Source organism: Miniopterus natalensis, chromosome X, assembly GCF_054644295.1.
Source record: "Miniopterus natalensis isolate mMinNat1 chromosome X, mMinNat1.hap1, whole genome shotgun sequence".
In the NCBI taxonomy this organism is placed as follows: Eukaryota; Metazoa; Chordata; class Mammalia; order Chiroptera; family Miniopteridae; genus Miniopterus; species Miniopterus natalensis.
Window position 1 is genome coordinate 65,326,550 of NC_142103.1, and position 22,319 is coordinate 65,348,868.

The window sequence follows — 22,319 nt, forward strand, 5'->3', positions numbered from 1 at the left end:
TGCTGGCCCAGGGGCCATGGAGGCAGAGAGGGAGCCAAGCACTGCATAAGTAACAGATAGATGCCAAGTAGGGAGGGGCAAATGGCTGAGTGGGACTCACTTTGGAGATGCCAGTAAAGCCTCCTGCTAGTGTATGGTTTTCCCAGCAACACATGCATGGAAAGGCCAATCAGCTTTTCTAGGCAGTGGGGATAGCACTGTCCCCACCCTCAGGGATGACTGCCCAGACTGGACCTCCACCCCTTCCCACACATCCCTGAACCCAGCTACACCCAGCCTAGGGACAGAAAGTCTGGCAGTTGGGACCCTCCCACACATATCAGGGAAAGCTAAAGATGGTTATGGTCACAGCCAAGTTGGAGAGTGCTAGGGAAGGGGATGGGATAGAGAGTGGTGAGAAGGAGCAAGAGCAGTGGGATGGGGAGGGGGACACTGAGGCCAGAGCAGAAGAGGAAAATGAGTAAATCAAAGCACATTGTTACCTTGACCTTCTGCTGCATCTGAAGGCAAGACACAAAACTTAGGACCCTGGAGCAAGAACTCAGACAACAAAGCACACAGGCTTTCTGTAAGACATGTTGGCCCTTGGCACTGTGGACAGAGACAGAGGGAGCAGCGGGTCCCTAAAGCCTGAGCCTTTTTGATGACAGAAATACTGGAAGCCCCAGAGAGCCACAGTGGGGACAGGCCATGTGCCAACCCTTGGGGCTTCCTGGTGCACCTAGTACAAAGTTGTTTCTGTTCTGCCTTCTCTGACCTCCATGCAGTGGTGACTAAGGCCACTCTGGGTAGAGGCTCACCTGAACGGCAGGGATGGGAGGTCCAGACCCCCAGCTTCACAGTGGGCTTAGCCACCCCACATTCATGGGATTCCTCCTGATTCTGACCCAGCCTAGGTACCAACTACACATCGGTAGATGAAGCACATACAGTCTCGCACATACCAATAGTCCAGAGAGTGAATGAGGGCAGCAGTCACAGACATGACAACAAACCACCAAGCCTAATCCTGCCCTTTGATCTCCATAACAGTAAGCAAGGGGTGCTATGGCCACATTCAGGAGAGGCATCTAGTCAGGCCCTCAGGCTGGGAGGGCAGGAAGGCTTCCTGAGATGGTAGCCTGGGCCCAAAGAATGAGAGCAGCTAGGTGAGGAGAGGAGGCAGCAGAGGGGATGCTGGAGACTACAGGGCAGACTCAGGGAAGTGAGTATGGCTGTTGAGAAAGTCTTCTAGGTCCAGGGCTGCAAGGGTCAGGAGGGGAATGAAAGGGAAAGGTTGTGACTGAAGTGGAACAATGAAGTGCTTTGAATGACAAGCTCAGGGGCTTGGCTATGACCTGGAGAGCAGTAGGGAACATGGGAGGTCCCATCAGAGCTGGCCCTGTGCATTTTAAGCAGGTTCCTCTGGCTGCTTCAAGCAAGAAGTGTGAAGGACACCAGGGCCATCAGGAGGCTGATAGAACCATTCAGATGGAGGACTAGAACTGGCCCTGGAAAGGCAGGGACAATGGTGGCCCAGAGCAGGGGGTACAAGCCCCAGAATTGGGGAACCACTGATGTAGGGTAAAAAGACAGGAGGATCCAGGAGGACTGGTGGAATCTGTGAGGGAAGGTCACAGAGACGGGGTGGAAACAACTTAAAAATTCTGAGGAGAAATTTGGTAGTACAGGGAGTGGATACAGAAGCAAAAGAAATCTTTTTCAAATTTGGGGGATACTTCACACTTGGCTCCCTTTTGTGTAAATCAGGAGTGATGATAGCACTTGCTCAAGTGTGTCTGGGTAAGGGATTCAGGACAGTGTAGGTTTAGCAATGACAATGACATCATTAAAAGATTGAAGGGGGGAAAACTGAGTCCAAATACACAGGTGGAAGGGCCACCCATACAGGGACTAGTGGGTGTGGTGTGAAGCCTGTGGCAGGGAGGGAAGCCTTCTTAGACTGGATGGGGAGGGGTTGGGGAGAAGCCAGTGGGTTCCATGAACTTCTTGAGAGCCACCATTAGCCCTACAAGCCCACTTTTTTCCCTGGCCTATGCCACTCTGCCAGCAGGCTCACTCTTACTACCTGGCCCAGAAACACCCTCACCTTGAGGCTGCCCCTTAAAAATAGAGGTCACATCCATGTCCTCCATCTTTGTTGCCACACATCTTTCAGTTGTCATCAACACTCCCTCTTTTGGGTTTATTCTTTCTCAAATATCATATAAATTACTCGATTCTACATACCAAGGCCTTCATATTTTCACATTTTATTTGGCTTCCCTGATAATCCAATTTGCAAAGCCTCATACCTGTTTGTTTTAGGAAACAAAATAATGTATTTTCATTTCACTTTAGTACCCCCACAGAGACAAACAGATACAACCCAAACAACTCTTTTTTGGTTTGAAAATCAACTTTTTTTCTCTTCCTTGTTTCTACCTACTGGCACTCCTTCTGGATTGATGGCTTCGCATCTGAAGTAAGTTCCTTCAAGAATCCTCTGTGCCTCCATTTCCTCATCTATGAGATGAAGGTGCACATCATACCTCCCCAATCGAGTTATGGGAGTTCTCACTATTTGGGTAATGGTGGCCCCCAAAAGATATGTCCATGTCTTCATCCCTGGAACCTGTGGATATGACCTTATTTGGAAAAGGGTCTTTGCAGGTGTAATTAAGGTAAGGATCTCAAGACGATATCATCCTGGGTTATCCACATCAGCCTTACATCTAATGACAAGTGTCGATATGAAAGACAAAATAGGAAAGACAGACACAGAGGGAAATGCCATGTGGAGATAGAGGCAGAGACTGCCACGGGAAACATAGGGCCACCAGAACCTGGAAGACGCAAGGAAGGATCCTATCCTAGGGCCTCCAGAAGGAACCAAACCTTGCTGACACCTTGATCTTGGACTTCTCCGGCCTTCAGAACTGTCAGAGAATAGATTTTTGTTGTTTTAAGCCACTCAGTTTCTTTTATTTTGCGCTGGCACAGGGGAAAGCTCTAAGGACAATCCAGCCTCCAGGTCTGCACTCTTTCTGACTCTTTTTTGTTCATACCGCTCTACATCCAAGCTTCTCAATCCCTGGTTAGTTGACAGTATCTCAAGTAGGGAGACCATGAACAGTTGTGCAGGTTGTGCATTGAGATGTGAATGGTGCCAGTAGAGTACTGTGCACAGCTTGTGTAGCTGTATGTGGTGGCCCTGGTCAAGAATGTTGTATAAGAGTAAAAAAGAAGCAAATATGATGGCCAGATGAAAAAGTAGTTGTAAACTTTAGCAATATCCACATTCAAAGCATTCTGGGACTCCAGTTACTTTTCTGGTAAGCTCAGCTCCTGGCTAGAATTAAGGGCAGAGGCCTAGAACAAGGGTAGAAGAAGCCTCATAGGGAGTGATCCTAAGCTTCAAGAAAGAGGAAAACTACCATTGAGTCAGATTATGTCATTTGAACTAAAAATCACCAATCTTAAAGTAGAGACACACTCTAAGCAAACAGTGACACATCAACGCTGTGCTCATAAAACCAAGTGTAGTCTTTCTGTTCACCCTCAACAGCATTCCCACAGGGCTCCTGACATGGGGTGCCTGACAGCTTCCAAGATAGGATTCCATTTGTAACACATCTTTAAAGAGCCATGGCATGAAGTGGGAGCATCCTAGGTATTACAAATCTAGCATGTAAAGGGGGGGGGGGGGACTACATATAACATCTCTCTTGCATTCCTACTCCTTTAAAAGAATTCACAATTTGACATATTTTAATATTTTCTGGCTTACATGGGGAGAAGCAGGGGCACCAGGGCAGTTCCAGAATGAGTGCTGGCTTGCCCAGCTGCCTGCTGGGTCTTGGTGATCCCCAGAGACTGCTGCCTTCTGCTCCAGAGAAAAATGGCAGCACAAGAGGGAGTTGTTGACCCCAGAGCCTCTGAAGGCCCCAAATTCCTCTGGGTGAAATCTGAGGTCATACAGAAATCCCAGTGTCTCTCCTGTTCTATGACAAGGAAACATCACAATGGCTCTGCTCCCACAGAAATTTGGCTTCCAGAAACTGGAACCTTGAAAAGATCAAGGTCAATATATCCAGCCCCATCCTCTCTTCTAGGCTGCTTTACACTTTAGTTTAGCCTAGATCTGCCCCCAGGGATTTCCAAAAGTGCCTCTCCCCACACCTCCCCCAAGAAGTCTTCTCAGGCAGGCTGTGGAATAGACCTGAATCTCAACTTGCTCATGTTTCTGCCTCTTTCCCTCAAAAGACCTTAACCATTTGTTTACGTACACAAGGCGGATCCACTTACGCTGAATGAAGAAGCAGAACTTCTTCTGTTGGTAGGAGATGTAGCTGGTGACAGCACCAATCAGAGCCATGGCCAGGGCACTGGCCACACCAGCAATGGTGCCAGTCCCTAGTGACATTTCTGGGCAAAGGAAAGGGTGGAAGAAATGAGAAGACGTGAGGTCAAGCTAACAGTGCCATAAGGATCAGCTCAGACACTGACTTAAATTTGTTCCAATGCCCAGGACCTCTGAGCTAGTTTTGAGAGGCCTAGCCACTTGTATCAAAGGAGTTCAAATGACATACTGCCCTCCTTGGATTTGCCAAATGCTTCTCTTTTTCTGTAAGGATTTCCACTTTGAGAAGCTTAAAATGTGGACATGGAAATGGTACAGTCCCTATTTAACTGAGTTCCAGATAGGTTTCTGGGTCTCAGGCTAGCAAGCTTCCCATGGGGCCACCTCCCCGGCAATCCATATTTTTTAGCTTAATTCCTTTAAATGACTGTCCTGCTGCTGCTAGCCTCACATTTCTTTAGTGGAAACATTCAGGGGAAGGTCTGGAAGGCCAACTCTGTGACGAGAGTGGGCCAGCACTATGTCTCCTTGTGGTTTCCAACAGAAATCTTGGGATTCAAACCCACCAGCTTCAGGGTCGCCATTGCTGCCATACTTGCCACCACCTGGAGAAAGGACGAAAGCACATAGTGTCTGCTGTGAGTCTATGAACATCCAGCTCTGGGTTAGGAGAGACAGCCCCTTCCCGACTCCCTGACCCTTCTGATTACCCTCTTCACAGGACCCAGCCAGTAACCCCCCTGTGGGTTTATACCCAAATGAAGCAGGACCTGCTCCCTTGTGCTGGTCACTTGCAAAACCCAGGCTGCCAGGTGGGACTTTTTATTTTCAAAATGATAACAAGTGTGTATTGAACATTTGTTATATCTGGGCTCCTCATGCACAGTGCTTCACTGAATTTCCTTGCAATCCAGCAGGGCAGGTCACCTAGCATCCCCATCTTACAGAGGAGGGAGCAGAAGCTTAAGGACTTGCCAACAGGTGGCTGAGCTGGGCCCATGCCAGGTGAGCCTGACTCTGAATGACAACAGTATGTGTGTCCCATGTATTTACTATTTCCTGTAAGAAATATTTATTCTTTATCTGATTATAAAAACATGCATATGTAAAACTTTGTTTAAAAAAAGATGAAAGGCTAGCATAAATATTATTCATAATCCTGTCAGCCAGTGAGATTTACAGTTAATATTTCAATTTACTTTCTTCCTGTGCCTAGTGCTTTATCTGCTTTTCTTCAAATCCCGATGTATCTGTTCATGTAACTTAGGTACATATACAGCATCCTTACAATATGCTATAGGATTAAACCATAATTAAGAGTTTTTAAGGGCTTCCACTTCCAGCTTGGTATAGACTTGGAGTTGTTCTTGGAACATACACAAATGCAGGTTGACAGTTCCTTACACAGGATTTTAAAATATAAAAGTTTCTGAAATATCACAGAGATGGAGACTAGATTAGTGGCTGATAGGAGTTAGGGAGGGTGGAGAGGGAAGGAGCTGGCTGTGATTATAAAAGGAAAACAGGCAGGATCCTTGTGGTGACACAGTTGTCCTTTATCTTGACTATGAAGGTGGTCACAGGAATCTACACATGTGATAAAATTTCATAAAACACACACACACACACACACACACACACACTTCCCCAGAGAGCAGCTCCCTGACAAGCAAATGGTGCCATTTCAAGACATTAATTAGCCTTGAGCAGTCCTTTCATGTACCCTCTTTCTTCTCAGGGCATAACAATCATTAATGGAGGGAGACTGTTAACAAAGCCCAGAGTCCTTAGAGGAAACTGCCCTGGGATGTTGGAGGCAATGAACTCTGACATTTCCTTCACCAAAGAGTTTGGGGGAATGTAGCTTCCTGGATCATAACAAATGTCCTTCTGGTAAGGGATGTTGTTAATGGGGAAGGCTGTGGGTGTGTGGGAACAGGGGTAATATGGGAACTCTCTGTACATTCTGCTAAATTTTGTTGTGAACCTAAAAGTGCTCTAAAAAATAAAGTTTATTTTTTAAAAAGAGCCTAGTGGAAGGAAATGAGATTTGTTATGTTCCCACCTGAGGCTGAACCCTTGGGTTAAATGCATTTTATAAACATCTATGATTGGATATGAATGGTTATTTACAAAACAAGGAGCACTGGCATTTTAAAACACACAATCACTGCTGTTGAAGAAAGCACAGTAGAAAGGAGGACAGGAGTTGCCCTGTGCATTAACATGTCAGCAGTGACGCCACTTGTGAGGACATGGAGTCCTCACCATCAATGGTCCCCTCTACTGTGCTGGAGGGGCAAGCCCCATCACAGGCATCCTCTGCTGATATATTCATGTCACTAGATTTCCAGACAAATCTGAGCAATTCTACCTACTCTTTGTTTCACCTTGAGGTGGAATGAAGCTGAGTGGTCACAAATCTCTTTTCCCTTGTTAATGATTTGGTCACAAGGATTCACAGCAACTTGAACCTTACAATCTGTATGATGGCTGAATTAAGAGGGTATTACATGAAATGTAAACAGAACTGCCCCCTTACTGCTGCTTCTCCGGATACATGCAGAAAGGCTTGGTACTCTCCCAGGCTGTCAAAAAGACTCAAAAGCTCAACACATCTCTACGAATTCCTGACTATCTGACAATCTGTGATTGTATAGAAGCATTATCCTAAGAAGATTACCAAAAAATGTTATTTCTCTCCCTCAAAAAAAATTAATCCCATCCTGTGGGAGTCTCACTGCTCAGATGGGCATGTGAGCTAGAAATACCATGAGGTTAAAAACCAATTGAAAAACAAATAAATAAACAGGCATTCAGGATCCTTCTATCCCTTCTAGTTGCATGAACCTGAAGTCAGCTACATAGACCTGCCATTGGAGTTAGCCAAGCCAAAATCGTGGCTTTGATCCTCATTTAGCAAAAGAGCTTTATTTACTTCCTCTGAGTATAGAATTATCTCAGTTCCTTTACAAAATGCATGCTATACAAAAGATGGTATTGGGACAACTGATGAACCAATGGCATAAAATAAATTGATCCAATCCAATACCTTCCATAGAAGTTCCCAATAAATATAAACCAGGTGAAGCTATAAAAGCACTACAAGAAAATGTACAACAACATTTATATTGTCTTGGGGTAGGGAACGAGTTCCTAAATCTAGAAATTTAAAATGGAAAAGATAGCAGAAGTAAAAATTTGTGTACTAAAAGCACAACAACAAAGCAAAACAAAATGAATAAATTGGATTTCATTAAAATTAAAACCTTTGGAGCTTTATTGACAATATATAAAGAACTTCTACAACTCCAGAGATACACAGATGGCTAATAAGATGCTCAACATCATTAGTCAAACCCACAATGAGATACTGATTTACACACATTAGGATCTCTATAATCCAGAAAAAGATAAATAAGTGTCGGTTAGGATGTGAAGGAATTGGAACCCTCAGATATTGTTGATGCGAATGTAAAACTGTCCAGCTGCTACAGAAAACAGGCTGGCAATTCCTCAAAAATTTCAACACATGAGCAAGCAATTCTACATCCAGATATATAACCAAGAGAATAGAAAACATAATGCCCCCACAACAATTTGTACACTAATTTCATTGCAGTATTATTCATAAAAGCCAAAGAGTGGAAACAACCCGAAGGTGTATCAATTGATGAATGGGTAAATAAAATGTTTTTGGAATAAATGAAGAGGACTTAATAATAATCACTCATGTAAAAGTAGCCCTTACAAATCAATGAGAAAAGATAATGATTCCAGTACAAACATAGGCAATGAGCATGAACAGGCAATTGACATAATAATATTAAGAGTGTCTAGAACTTAGGTGTTCAGTTGGCAGAAGTCATGGAGCTTGGGTGTCCAGGATGTTCCACCCTGGTGACCTTCTGTAACTGGCCCGTTGTCCTTGCTCTGCTCATGTCTATCTGCCTACCACAGATCTATCATTCTAAGCTCAACCTGCACCATCCTACAGGAGCAGACTCACAGGGAAAAGGAGTCACAGATCAGAACTGTGAAATCTGGTGTGACCTGGAGGAACCTCTCTTCAAGAGTTCTGGTGGGGTGTCACTGAGTTGCATCACCTCCAACAAAAGGCTGCCTGGATTTGTACTCCCAAAGTAGAACTGGGACTTTAGACTTTAGAACCCTTCCCCCTCCCCTTCAGAAGCCTTCACCAGGGCCTCTGGGAGTGAGTTGCAGGGATAGAGGTGGGGTCGCAAGCTCTCTCCCACCTCCCAAAAGAACTGGTGCCACCCTAAGTGGAGGGGACAGCCTTGATCTATTAACCCAAGCCCCACCTCACCTTCTGACAGGGGCAGACTCACAAGGAAAAGGGGTCATAAATCAGAACTGTGAAATCTTGTGTGACCATGTAGGAGCCTCCCTTCAAGAGCTTTAGTTGGGTACTGCTGAGCTGTAGGGCAAGTGCTTAGCTCCCTTCTTGAGGGCTGAGGACCTGCACCACCCCCAACAAGGGGCTTTTTGGATTTGCATTCCCAAAACCTGCCACACCACCAGCCAAGTGCAGACTCAAAGTGGGGAGGAATTGCAGGTCAGAACTGGGGCATATGAAGCCACCCCCTTGGAAGTCTACATCTGGACCTTTGGCAGTGAGCTGCAGGGATAGAGGGGAGTGACAAGCTCTCTCCCATCCCCCAAAAGAGCTGGTGGTACCCCAAGTGGAGGGGGCAGCTTTGAGTCCCACCTGCACTGTCCTGCAGGTGTAGTTTCCCAAGGTAAAAGGGTCACAAATCAAAACTGTGAAATCTGGTGTGTCCCCCTTGGAGCCTCCCTTCCAGAGCTCTGGCATGGAGCTTAAAGGAGAGCACCTACCTATCCTCTTGAGGGCTAAGGACTAGGGCCACCTCAATCAAAGTGTGGATTAGACTAGCATGCCCAGATTCTACTGGTCCCACCCTGCTAATCTCATATCTACTGAGGGAAGGGGGTACAAAGCAGAGCTTAGACATTGGACCTGACTCACTTGGAGTACTCCAACAAGGTCTCTGGCAGAGCACTGCAGAGATAGAAAGAGGTGAGCAGCTCTCTCCCTTCCAAGGGTAGGCAACACCTCAAGTGGAGAGGGCTTCCTTGTTCTCTTTCTCTAAGCCTGGCTGGCACATGCCTGCTGGTGCAACCTCACAGGGGAAAGGGGACATAACTCAAAGTTGGGTCATCTGGTGTGACCCCTCGGAGGCACCCCTCAGGGTCTCTGACAAGGACACTTCTAAGCTAGAAGGCAAGTAGCTAGTTCCCCATTTGGGGTCTGAGGGCCTGTGTCACCCCAAATCAAAGGGAGCATTGGATTTGCACTTCCATTTCCAGCTGTCCCCATCCTGCTAAGCTCATTTCTGTGGGATGAATGTCGATCCCACCCACGAATGGGCCAACAAAAATCAGCTCCCTATTACAACAAGAGGGTTCACATAACCCACAAAATGGACATAACTAGAGCATTCAGCTCAGGAGTTCAAGGAGATTTTACCACTATGTCCCACAGAACACTAACTACATAAGGTCACCCCATAAAGACTGGGAGTCATAGTAGTTCTATCTTACACACAGAAGCAAAAGCAGAGACAGCTAAAACGGGGCAACAAAGAACCCCCAAATGAAAGATAAGGAAAAATCTCCAGGAAAAGAACTGAATAAAATGGAAGCAAGACATCTATCAGACACAGAGTTCAAAATAATGGTTATGAGGGTGCTTAAACAACTTAGTGAGAATAACAAAGAACTTAATGACAACTACATCAATGTGAAAAAGGAGACAGAAACTCTAAATAAGAGTGAGTTGGAAATAAAGAATACCATATCTGACATCAAGAATACAATGGAAGGAATTAAAAGTAGAATGGATGAAGCAGAGGATAGAATTAGAGACTGAAAGACAAGGTAGAAAAAACAACCAAACAGAGCAACAAAAAGAAAAAAGATTTAAGAATGAAAATAGTTTAAGGGAGCTCTGGGACATGAAACATAACAACATCTGCATCTTAGGGATTCCAGAAGGAAAAGAAAGTAAGCAAGGGATAGAGAACCTGTTTGAAGAAATAATCTTAGAAAACTTCCCTAACCTGGTGAAATAAAAAGCTATATAAGTTCAGGAAGTACAGAGGGTCCCAATCAAGATGAACCTAAAGAGACCCACACCAAGGCACATCATAATTAAAATGTCAAATGTTAAGGACAAAGAAAGAATCTTAAGGACCACAAGAGAGACAATCAATGACCTACGAGGGAGTCCCCTTGTAGAGGATTTCTCAACAGTGGATTTCTCAACAGAAACTCTTCAGGCCACAAGGGATTGCCATGAAGTTTTCAAAGTAATGAAAAGCAAGAACTTGCAACAAAGACTGCTCTATCCAGCAAGGCTATCATTTAAAATTGGGGGAAAATAAAAAGCTTCCCAGACAAAAGAAGGCTAAAGGAGTTCAGTACCACCAAACCAGCATTGCAAGAAATACTAAAAGTACTGCATTAAGAAGAAGAAATCTAGAAAAAAAGGTACATAATCATAAAGGGGGAAAATGGCATTAAATAAATACATATAAAAAATAAACTTAAGTGTAAATGAATAAATGTTCTCATCAAAAGATGTAGGGTAGCTGAATGGATAAGAAAACATGACCCATATATATGTTGTCTACAAGAGACTCACCTCAGAACAAATTATTCACAGAGACTGAAAGTGAAGGGATGGAAAAAAGTATTCCATGCAAATGGAAAGGAAAAAAAGCTGGGATAGCAATACTTATTTCTGACAAAATGGACTTCAAAATAAAGACCATAACAAGAGACAAAGAAGGTCACTACATAGTACTAAAGGGATCAATCCAACAGGGGTTTATAACCCTTATAAACATATATGCGCCCAATATAGGAGCACCTAAATATATAAAACATTCTTTGTGGACTTTAAAGGTGAGATTGACAGCAATACAATCACAGTGGGGGACATTAACACTCCACTGCCATTGCTGGATAGATCATCCAGAAAAAAAATCAACAAGGAAACAGAGACCTTAAATGACAGACTAGATCTAATGGAATTAATTGACATTTATAGAACATTTCAGCTCAAAGCAGCAAAATATACATTCTTCTCAAGTGCACATGAAACATGCTCAAAGATAGACCACATGTTAGGACTCAAAACAAGTATTTACAAGTTCAAGAAGATTGAAATCATATCAAACACCTACTCAGATCACAATGGGGAGAAATGAGAAGTCAACCACTATAAAAAAAGGGAAAGATGGGGAAGATGGTGGCACTGTGACAAGAAGCAGAGTGCCCTTGCTCCCAGCCAGTGACTTGATTAACACTAAAATACTGTGTAAACAGCTTGGAAGAAACAGAAATATACATGAGTTGACATATTTCAAGTAGGAAGCATTGAAGAAACATCATAGAGTCTCGTAAGGGGGGGTAGAAAGGGGGTGTCCTCCTGAAGCCTGTGCTGGGCTCTGAGGCCCTAGGGCTAGAGACTGAAAAGCTTCCTCCCCTTGGGAGTGTGGGCTGGCATCCAAAAACTGGATCTCAATCCCCAAGAAGAGAAAATTAGAGCTAAACATGGAGGGCAGAGGGACCAGGGGAATAGTGTGCTGGAGAGGAGGGGACCACACCTTCTCACTGAAAGAAAGCTTCTAATGGTGGCCAGGACAGAAGTCTTTCACACAGGGTGCTGACCACAGGAAAGGATGTCCCACAGTGTGTGGCTCCCAAGTAGAAATTATCCAGAGGGCTGCACTGAATAGCCACATACAGGGACACTCTGCCTTCCTGTAAGGCATTGTGTAGAACTCCAGGGAGCATTTAATCTGCATGACATGGAGAAGGGGAAGAGAGCCCTCCCACCACCAGAGACTGACTGGAGATATCTGTGGGGCAGATCAGTTCTCCAGCCACATGAGCTCCCAGAAAGGCGAATCTGAGATTTTGGACCTGCCCTGAGGGGTGTCTGGATAGCATATAAGGAGATGCCCCAGCTTTACTGAGATCAGGGGTGGAGGGGAGCTGTGTGGGCCTGACTTTGTTACCCTCCTGCTTGGTCCCTTGGCATGGGGGTAGCAGGACCTTGCAGGGCAGATTCTCTGCTTGCGTGTTCCTTTGTGCTTTTTTGAGTTTTTGATTACTGAATGGGCGTCCAACTTCCTGGCTTGCATTAGGCAGACAGAACAGCGGAAGCTGGAATTGATATCTGCATTGTGGAGAGTTGAAATTGGTGCACCTGTGCAATCAGCCAACCAGATCTGGGAAAGGAGGGGCAGAACACGCTCACCTCTCCTGCAGGTTAGGAGCACCATCTCCAACAGGAAATGGGCTGGTTCAGCTCACTGAAGCCCCAGATATTCCCCACAGGGCACACTCCTGAGGGGAAGGGAGAACACCTCACAGGAGGATATTATAAGAATAAGACTCTCAAGGACTATTGTTTGGGAACTAGAGGAAAAGCTTAAAACCCCTGTTGGAGGCTGAGCAAGCAAAGTGCTCATCAGAATGTGTTTTAATCTAACCCACTGAGCCCAGGCTGCTGAAACTGCCCATACAGAAAAGGCAACAGGTTGAAACTGTAGCAGGCCATTGTATGGGGAACTAGAATTGGAGGATAGGGTAAAAACTGAGGAATTGGCTGTGAAGCAGAGACTAACTTCCCCACAGTGAGTGCCTGACAGCAAAACCTCTAAGTAAAGAGAGTGATATCCCAAGCTACATAGCCATCCAGTACCCTAAAGACTCTACAGGAGACTCTGGAGTAAGACCAGGCAATCACAGGAGGAGACAAAATAGGTGACAAGTGGAAGCGGTCCACAGAGAGCCTCAGATTATCCAACTACCTAAGGACACCAAGCCAAACCTAGACAGCTCCTGACATTGGCTGACACACAAGTACTTCCCAGGAGAACTGAAATGAGCATACAAAAAAGTGAGCCTTGGACAAAATAAGCTGCCCAGAAGAAACTCACCTGATTGACTTTATTTTTCCTTAAGAAAAAGAGAGCAAAGAAAAAAAAATTTTTATTTTTAAATTTGTTTAAATTTTAAAATTTTTAAATTAATTTTTTAAAATTTGTTTTGCTTTGCATTTTTTTGCTTTGTTTTGTTTTGTCTTTTGTTTTGTTATCAAGATTTTCTTGATATTCTCTGCTTAACTACTGGGACATTATCATTAAAATGGATAAGTTTACTGCTTTTCTCTATTGTTTCCCCCATTTCTCTTATTAGACTCCCTCCCAGCCCTTCCTTTATCTCTCTCTCTCTTCTAGTTCCATTGGCATAACTTTTTTTCTCTTTCTTCTATTTCACTGACTTCTGTGTTCTTGTCTTTTTGTTTGATTATTAGTTTCTGTTTATCTCTTTCTTGTATTTTTATTTCTTCATTTTCAACTATTTTCCTATTCCTACGCTCAACCATTAATTTTTTGCATGCCCTTCCTTCAGAATCTTTTTTTGGTCCCTTTTATCTCCCAGTAGCTTCTCTATTTCTAACTTTTTATTTTAGCATACTATTATTATTTTTTAATTTTTCATTACTATTAGCAATAATATCTTTTTCTCTATTATTTTTCTCCCTTTGCTTTTCTTTCTTTCTTTCTTTCTTTCTTTCTTTCTTTCTTTCTTTCTTTCTTTCTTTCTTTCTTTCTTTCTTTCTTTCTTTCTTTCCTTCCTTCCTTCCTTCCTTCCTTCTTTCTTTCTTTCTTTCTTTCTTTCTTTCTTTCTTTCTTTCTTTCTTTCTTTCTTTCTTTCTTTCTTTCTTTCTTTCTTTTTCTTTCTTCTTTCTCTTTCTTTCTTTCTTCTCTTTCTTTCTTTCTTTCTTTCTTTCTTTCTTTCTTTCTTTCTTTCTTTCTTTCTTTCTTTTTTCTTTCTTCTTTCTCTTTCTTTCTTTCTTCTCTTTCTTTCTTTCTTTCTTTCTTTCTTTCTTTCTTTCTTTCTTTCTTTCTTTCTTTCTCTCTCTCTCTCTCTCTCTCTCTCTCTCTCTCTCTCTCTCTCTCTCTCTCTCTCTTTCTTTCTTTCTTTCTTTCTTTCTTCTTTCTCTTCCTTTAGCATTTTCACTTGGGATGTTTTCATTGTGATTGTCCAGATATTTTGTAAGATACTGCTTGTATCCTGGCAGTTTGGTTGTGTATTGTCTTGCCTTGCCAGCACCTGTACAATAGTTCACATGACGTGGTTGGGGCTGAGACACACAGCTAGCAGACCTGAGAGGTGAGTCCTGCAAGAATGGGTCAACAACAATCTAGACCCAATCACAACAGGAGAGCCCAAAGAACCCACAAAAGGGAAACCCACAAAAGGGACACATCTAGAGCAAAGAGCTCAGAAGTATAAAGAAAATACACCTCTGGGCTCCACTGGACTCACACTACAAAATCCCATGTCATAAGACTGAGAGACAGCAAATATATCTAATATATAGATACAAACACTAAGAGCCACCAAAGTGGGGAGACAAAGAAACAACCCCAAAACTAAAGAAAAGGCAAAATGGTCAGAAAAACACCTTGATGAGATGGAGTTAAGCAATTTATTAGACATAGAGTTCAGAGTAATTGTTATAAATATGTTCAAGGAAATTAATGAGAACCACAAGACACTAAGGTAGAAGAACTTAGTGAAAACATGAAAAAAGAGATAGATACCACAAATAGGAACTAGGCAGAAATGAAGAATACTATATCTGATATCAAGAATATGCTGGAAGGAATTGAAAACAGGCTCAATGAAGCAGAAGATAGAAAAAGTGACTTAGAAAATAAGGTAGAAAAAAACATGTAATCTGAGTGGCAAAAAGAAAAAGACACTTAAAAAGCATGAGGGCAGTCAATGGAGCTTTGGGACAACAAGAAGTAAAACAACATTCACATCATAGGGATGCAGGAGAGGTAGGAAAGAGAGCAAGGGGTAGAGAACTTGGTGGAGGAAATAATACCAAAAAACTTCCCTACACTGGCGAGGGAGAAAGCCACACAAGTTCAAGTAGCACAGAAGGTTCCAAACAAGAGGGACCCAAAGAGACCCACTCCAAGACACATCATAATTAAAATGCCAAAAGTTCAGGACACAGAGAGAATATGAAGGGCCACAAGAGTGAGACAAGCAGTGACCTACAAGTGAATCTCCATAAGACTGACAGCAAATTTCTCAATAGAAACTCGTTAGGCCAGAAGGGAGTGGCATGAAGTTCTCAAAATAATGAAAAGCAAGAGCCTACAATCAAGACAGCATTATCCAGCAAGGCTATCACTTAAAGTTGAAGGTGAAATAAAGAGCTTCCCAGACAAAAGAAGGCTAAAGTTCAGTACCACCAAACCAGCATTACAAGAAATGCTAAAAAGACTGCTCTAAGAAAAAGAAGAAAGTGCGAGAAAGGTACATCAGCAAAAAGGAGGAAATTGGCATTAAATAAGTATTTATAAATAGTAACCTAAAATGTAAATGGAATAAATGGTCAAGTCAAAAGACATAGGGTAGCTGAATGAATAAGTAAACAGGATCCAAATATATGATGTATACAAGAGACCCACCTGAGAGCAAAATACTCACACAGTCAAAAAACGAAGGGATGGGGAAAAAAATTCCATGCAAATGTAAATGAAAAAAAGCTGGAGAAGCAATACTTACATCTGACATAATAGACTTTAAAATAAAGACCATAACAAGAGACAAAAATGGTCACTACATAATACTAAAAGAATCAATCCAACAGGAGAAAATAACCCTTATAAACATTTTTGCACCCAATATAGAAGTACCTAAATATATAAAAAATTTCTTGGGTGACTTTAAGGGGGAGATTGACAGCAACACAATCATAGTGGGGGACTTTTACATCCCACAATCATCACTTGACCAATTATCAAGACCATCAACAGGGAAACACAGACCTTAAATGAAACACTAGATCTAATGGATTTAATTGACTTTTACAGAACATTTCATCCCAAAGCAGCAGAACACACATTCTCAAGTGCACATGGAACATTCTCAAAAACAGGCCACATGTTAGGGCACAAGGCAAGTCTCTACAAATACAAAAAGATTGAAATCATCTCAAGCATCTTCTTGGATCACAATGCCATGAAACTAGAAATCAACCACTTTAAAAAAACTCAAAAATATTCAAACACATGGAGGCTAAATAGCATGTTATTAAACAACAAATGGGTTACCAATGAGGTCAAGGAGGAAATCAAACACTTCCTGGAAAAAAACTGAAATGAATAGACAACAACCAAAAATCTATGGGACACAGCGAAAGCAGTCCTGAGAGGAAAGTTCATAGCAGTACAGGCATACCTGAAGAAACAAGGAAAAGCTCTACTAAACCATCTAATACAACAACTAAAAGAACTAGAATGAGAACAGCAAGAGAAGCCCCAAGGAAGTAGAAAGAAGGAAATAATTAAGATCACAGCAGAAATAAATGACATAGCGACTAAAAAAACAATATAAAAAATCAATGAAACCAAGAGCTTATTCTTTGATAAGATAAATAAGATTGATGAACATTTAGCCAGGCTCACCAAGAAACAAAGTGAGAAGACCCAAAGAAATAAAGTCAGAAATGAAAGAGGTGATATAACAGCTGACCCAACAGAAATACAAAGGATCATAAGAAAATACTATGGGCAACTATATGACAACAAATTGGGCAACCTGGGGGAAATGGAAATATTCCTAGAAGCATACAACCTTCCAAAGCTGAATCAAGAAGAGGTAGAAAACCTGAATAGGCCGATAACAACTACTGAAATTGAAGCAGGAATCAAAAAACTCCCAGCAAACAAAGGTCCTGGACCAGATGGATTTACAGGCGAGTTTTACCAAACATTAAAAGAAGAATTAACACCTACTCCATTCAAACTATTCCAGAAAATTCAAGAGGAGGGAAAACTCCCAAACTCTTATTATGAGGCCAGCATTATCCCAATCCCGAAACCAGATCAAGACATTACAAAGAAAGAAAATTACAGGCCAATATCCCTGATGAACATAAATGCTAAAATCCTCCACAAAATACTAGTAAACCGGATCCAGCAATACATTAACAAAATCATACACCATGACCAAATGGGATTTATTCTGGGGATGCAAGCCTGGCATAATATTTGCAAATCAATAAATGTGATACATCACATAAAGAAAATGAAGGACAAAAATCATATGATCATATCAATAGATGCAGAAAAAGCATTTGACAAAAATCCAACACCCATTTTTAAAAATATATATATTTTTATTGATTTGAGAAAGAGAGGAAGGGAGAGGGTGAGAGCGATAGAAACATCAGTGATGACTGAATTTTTGATTGGCTGCTTCATGCACACTCCTCACTGGCGATTGAGCCCACAACCTGGGCATGTGCCCTCACTGGGAATCAAACAATGACCTCCTGGATCATAGGTCAATGCTCAACCACTGGGCCATGCCTGGCAAAGCCAGCAACCATTTTTGATAAAAACTCTCAGCAAAGTGGGAGTAGAGGGAACAAACTTTAACATAATAAAGGTCACATATGACAAACCTACAGTGAATATCATAATCAATGGACAAAAACTGAAAGCATTTCCCTTAAGCACAAGAACAAGACAGGGATGTCTGCCTTCACCACTCTTATTCAACATAGTATGGAAGTCCTTGCCACAGCAATCAGACAAGAAGAAAACATAAAATGCATCCAAATTGGAAAAGAGGAAGTAAAACTGTCATTATTTGCAGATGACATGATATTGTAGAAAACTCTAAAGACTCAACCAAAGTACTATTAGATTTAATAAAGGAATTTGGATGTTAGCATGATACAAAATGAACATCTGAAAATTGACAGCATTTTTATACACCAATAATGAACTCTCAAAAAAGGAAACTAAAAAAACAATCCCATTTACCATTGCAACTGAAAAAAAAGAAGGTACCTAGGAATAAACTGAACCAAGGATGTAAAAGACCTGTACTTGGAAAACTACAGGACAATGAAAAAAGAAACAGAGGAAGATACAAACAAGTAGAAGAATATACCACATTTATGGATTAGAAGAATTAATATCATTAAAACTTCCATACTATCCAGAGCAATCTATAGATTTAGTACTATTCCTATAAAATACCAACAGCATATTTGACAGAACTAGAACAAATATTCCAAAATTTTTTTGGAACCAAAAAAGACCCTGAATAACCACTGCAATCTTGAGAAAGAACATAGCTGAAGGGATTACAATACTAGATATCAAGTTATACTACAAAGCCACTCTAATACCAACAGACAGGTACTGGCACAAGAATAGGCATATAGATCAATGGAATAGAAAAGAGACTCCAGAAATCAACTGAAGCCATTATGGTCAATTAATATTTGACAAAGGAGGCAAGATCATACAATGGGGTAAATACAGTCTCTTCAATAAATGGGGCTGGGAAAATTTGTCAGAAACATGCAAAAAAAAAAAAAAAATGAAACTACACCACTACCTTATACCATACAGAAGAATAAGTTCATAATGGATAAAAGGCTTATATGTAACTTACGAAACCATAAAAATCCTAGAAGAAAACATAGGCAGTAAAATCATAAACATCTCATGTAGTGATACATTGCCTAGGGAAAGAGAAACAAAGGGAAAATAAACAAATGGGATTACATCAAGCTAAAAAGCTTCTGCACAGAGATGGAAGATGGAGGTGGATTGAGTGGAAGCTACACTGACACTTTCCCAGGAACAAACTGGAATTACATCTAAAATAAAGAAAAAACATCCTGAATAATCAACTGATGACTAGCTGGAGAGCACCCTCATAACCAAGGACATAAAGCAGAGATGGCACAGAGACTGAGGACATCTGTCTCAAGCAGACATCTATCACCCAAGCAGCTTTGGCATTGGGGCGGGAGGAAGCAATTGCCACACCCTGTTGGAAAACCTCTTGCCCCATCCTGTGGAGTTTCTATATCTTGAGGCTCACTAAGAGACTGAATAACAATTAGTTTCTTGTGCTTTCAGTCTCTGCCTGATCTGCTTCTGGACGTAGGGTTTAGGAAACTGGACCTTGGTGCATAACTTGGTCCTTTCCAAATGCACCCAGCCCCAGCAAAGGGAACCACAAGCTGTGAAGTGTGAAAAGCTCAAAGAGGGTACTAAAGGCCAGCCACAAACAGCATCTGACATTGCCTTGAATCAGAGACCATCCAAAAGTCTGAGAGTCCTATCAGATTTAACTAATACATAGAAACAAATCCAAACAGGCAGTCAAAATGGGGGGATATAAAAAAAATAAGCACTAAGTGAAAGAACAAAAAAGTATTCCAGAAGAAGAGATAAATGAAATGGAGATAAGCAATTTATCAGATACAGAGTTCAGAATAATGATTGTAAGAATGTTCAACAGCATGAGAAAAGATGCAGAAACTGTGAAAAAATTAAGAATGACATTGGAGAAAAAAAAACATTGGAAAGAATAAAGAGCAGATTAGGGAAAGCTGAGGATCAGAGAATTAGAAGTCAGGGTTGAAAAACATCACTTAATCAGAACAAGAATGAAAAATCAATTAAAAAACAGGAGGACAATTTAAGAGACCTGTGAGAAATGAAACTTAACAATATTCACATCATAGGAGTTCTAGAAGATGTAGGAGGTAAGCAAGGGTTAGAGAACCTGTATGAAGAAATAATGCCAGAAAACTTCCCTAACCTGGTGAAGGAAAAGTCCCATAAGTTCAGGAGGCAGAGAGAGCCTCAAGCAAGAAGAACCCAAAGAGGGCCATGCCCAGACACATCATAATAAAAAGCCAGAAATTCAAGAGAAATAGAGTATCTTAAAGGCAGCAAGAGAAAATCAATCTGTTACTTGCAAAGGAGCTCCCATAAGGCTGTCAGCTGATTTCTCATCAGAAACTCTACAGGCCAGAAGGGAATGGCATGAAGTATTCAAGGTAATGAAAAGCAAGGATCTGAAACCAAGAATATTCTATCCAGCAAGGTTATCATTCAAAATAGATGGTGAAATAAAGAGCTTCCCAAACAAAAAAAGGCTAAAGAAGTTTAACACTACCAAACCAGCACCACAAGGAATGTTAAAGGGACTGCTGTAAAAGTTTAAATAGAGAGAGGGAGAAACATAGGTATAAAGAAATAAAATGGGAGTAGATAAGTACCTATCAATAATAACCTTAAACATAAATGAATTAAATGTGCTACTCAAAGGACATAGGATAGGTGAATGGATAAGAAAATATGGCCCAAATATATGTTGTCTATAAGAGTCCCAAATCAGAAAAAAAGACTCACACAGGGTGGAAAAAAATAAAAACCAAAAACTTCTGGAGGACTTTAAGGGAGAGATTGACAGCAATACGGTCATAGTAGGGGACTTTTAACACTCCACTGACTTTACTGGATCAATCTTCCAGACAAAAAATCAGAAAGGAAACAGTGACTCTAAATGACACACTAGATCAGATGGATTTGACATTTACAGAACATTTCACCCAAAAGCTGCAGAATATACATTCTCAAGTGCACATAGTATATTCTCAAAGATAGACCACATGTTAGAACACAAAACAAGTCTCTACAGGTTCAAGGAAACTGAAATCATATCAAGCATCTTCTTGGACATTTACGGCATGGAACACTATGTAGCTTTAAAAAAGGAGGATCCCTTGCCCTTTAAGAGAGCATGATGGGACATGGAGAGTATTATGTCAAGCAAAATAAGCCAGTCAGAGAAAGACAGGTATCACATGATCTCAGTCATATGTGGAATCTAATGAACAAAATAAACTGATGAACAAAATATTCCCAGAGACATAGAAGCATGGAACAAACTGACAGACCTCAGAGGGAAGGCAGGGGTGGGTGGGTGGGTGGGACGTGATTAATCTAAGAACTTATATGCATATATGCATAACACATGGACAGAGACAATAATGCGGTGAAGGCTTGGAAGGCAGGTGTGCAGGGTGGAGGGGATCATTTTGGTGTAAAGGGGGACATTTGTAGTACTTTCAACCATAAAGATAAATTAAAACATTACAAAATTAAAAAAATTAAAAGTCTCTGCAGAGCAAAAGAAACCATTCTCAAAATGCAAAGGGAACCCACAGTTTGGGAGAACATATTTGCCAATCATACATCTTCTAAGAGGTCAATTTCCAAAATATACAAAGAACTAATATAACTCAATAAGAGGAAGACAAACAATCTAATTAAAAAATGGACAAAGTACCTGAATAGACACTTTTTCAAAGAGGAAAAACAGATGGCCAAGAGACAGATAAGAAAATGCTCAACGTTGCTAATCATCAGAGAGATGCAAATTAAAACCACAATTAGGTATCACTTCACATTTGTAAGAACGGCTACCATCAACAAATCAACAAACAACTGGTAGCGAGGGTTTGGAGAAAGGGGAACCCTAGTACACTGCTGGTGGGAATGCAGACTGGTGCAGCCACTATGGAAAACAATATGGAGTTTCCTTAAAAAATTAAAAATGGAACTGCCATTTGATGCAAAGATTCCACTTCTAGGAATATATCCTAAGAATCCCAAGACACCAATCAGAAAGAATATATGCACCCCTATGTTCATAGCTGCACTATTTAACAGCTAAGATCTGGAAACTGCCCAAGCGCCCATCAGTAGATGAGTGGATAAAAAAGCTGTGGGACATTTACACCATGGAATACTATGCAGCTGTAAAAAAGAAGGATCTCTTACCCTTTGGAACAGCATGGATGGACCTGGAGATTATTATCCTAAGTGAAATAAGCCCATCAGAGAAAGACAAATATCACTTGATGTCACTTATATGTGGACTCAAAGGGACAAAATAAATTGATGAACAAGATAGTGCCACAGACATTGAAGCATGAAACAAACTGGCCATTCTGAGAGGAAGGCAGAAACAAGGGCAGAAGAGATTGACCAAAGAACTTATAAGCATATAT

General features: G+C 41.5%; 1 protein-coding gene across 4 annotated transcripts in view; it reads right to left on the reverse strand.

Annotated features, from left to right (window-relative positions):
* Window positions 1-22,319, reverse strand: part of CD99L2 (CD99 molecule like 2) — a 148,740-nt gene that overhangs the window by 2,938 nt on the left and 123,483 nt on the right. For all 4 annotated transcript variants that reach the window (XM_087813471.1, XM_087813472.1, XM_087813470.1 and 1 more), the window contains exons 6-7: window positions 4,909-4,947; window positions 4,288-4,407 (exon numbers count right to left, since the gene is read on the reverse strand). In XM_087813471.1, the coding sequence (XP_087669597.1) occupies window positions 4,288-4,407; window positions 4,909-4,947 (159 nt within the window). The remainder of the gene's footprint in view (window positions 1-4,287; window positions 4,408-4,908; window positions 4,948-22,319) is intronic.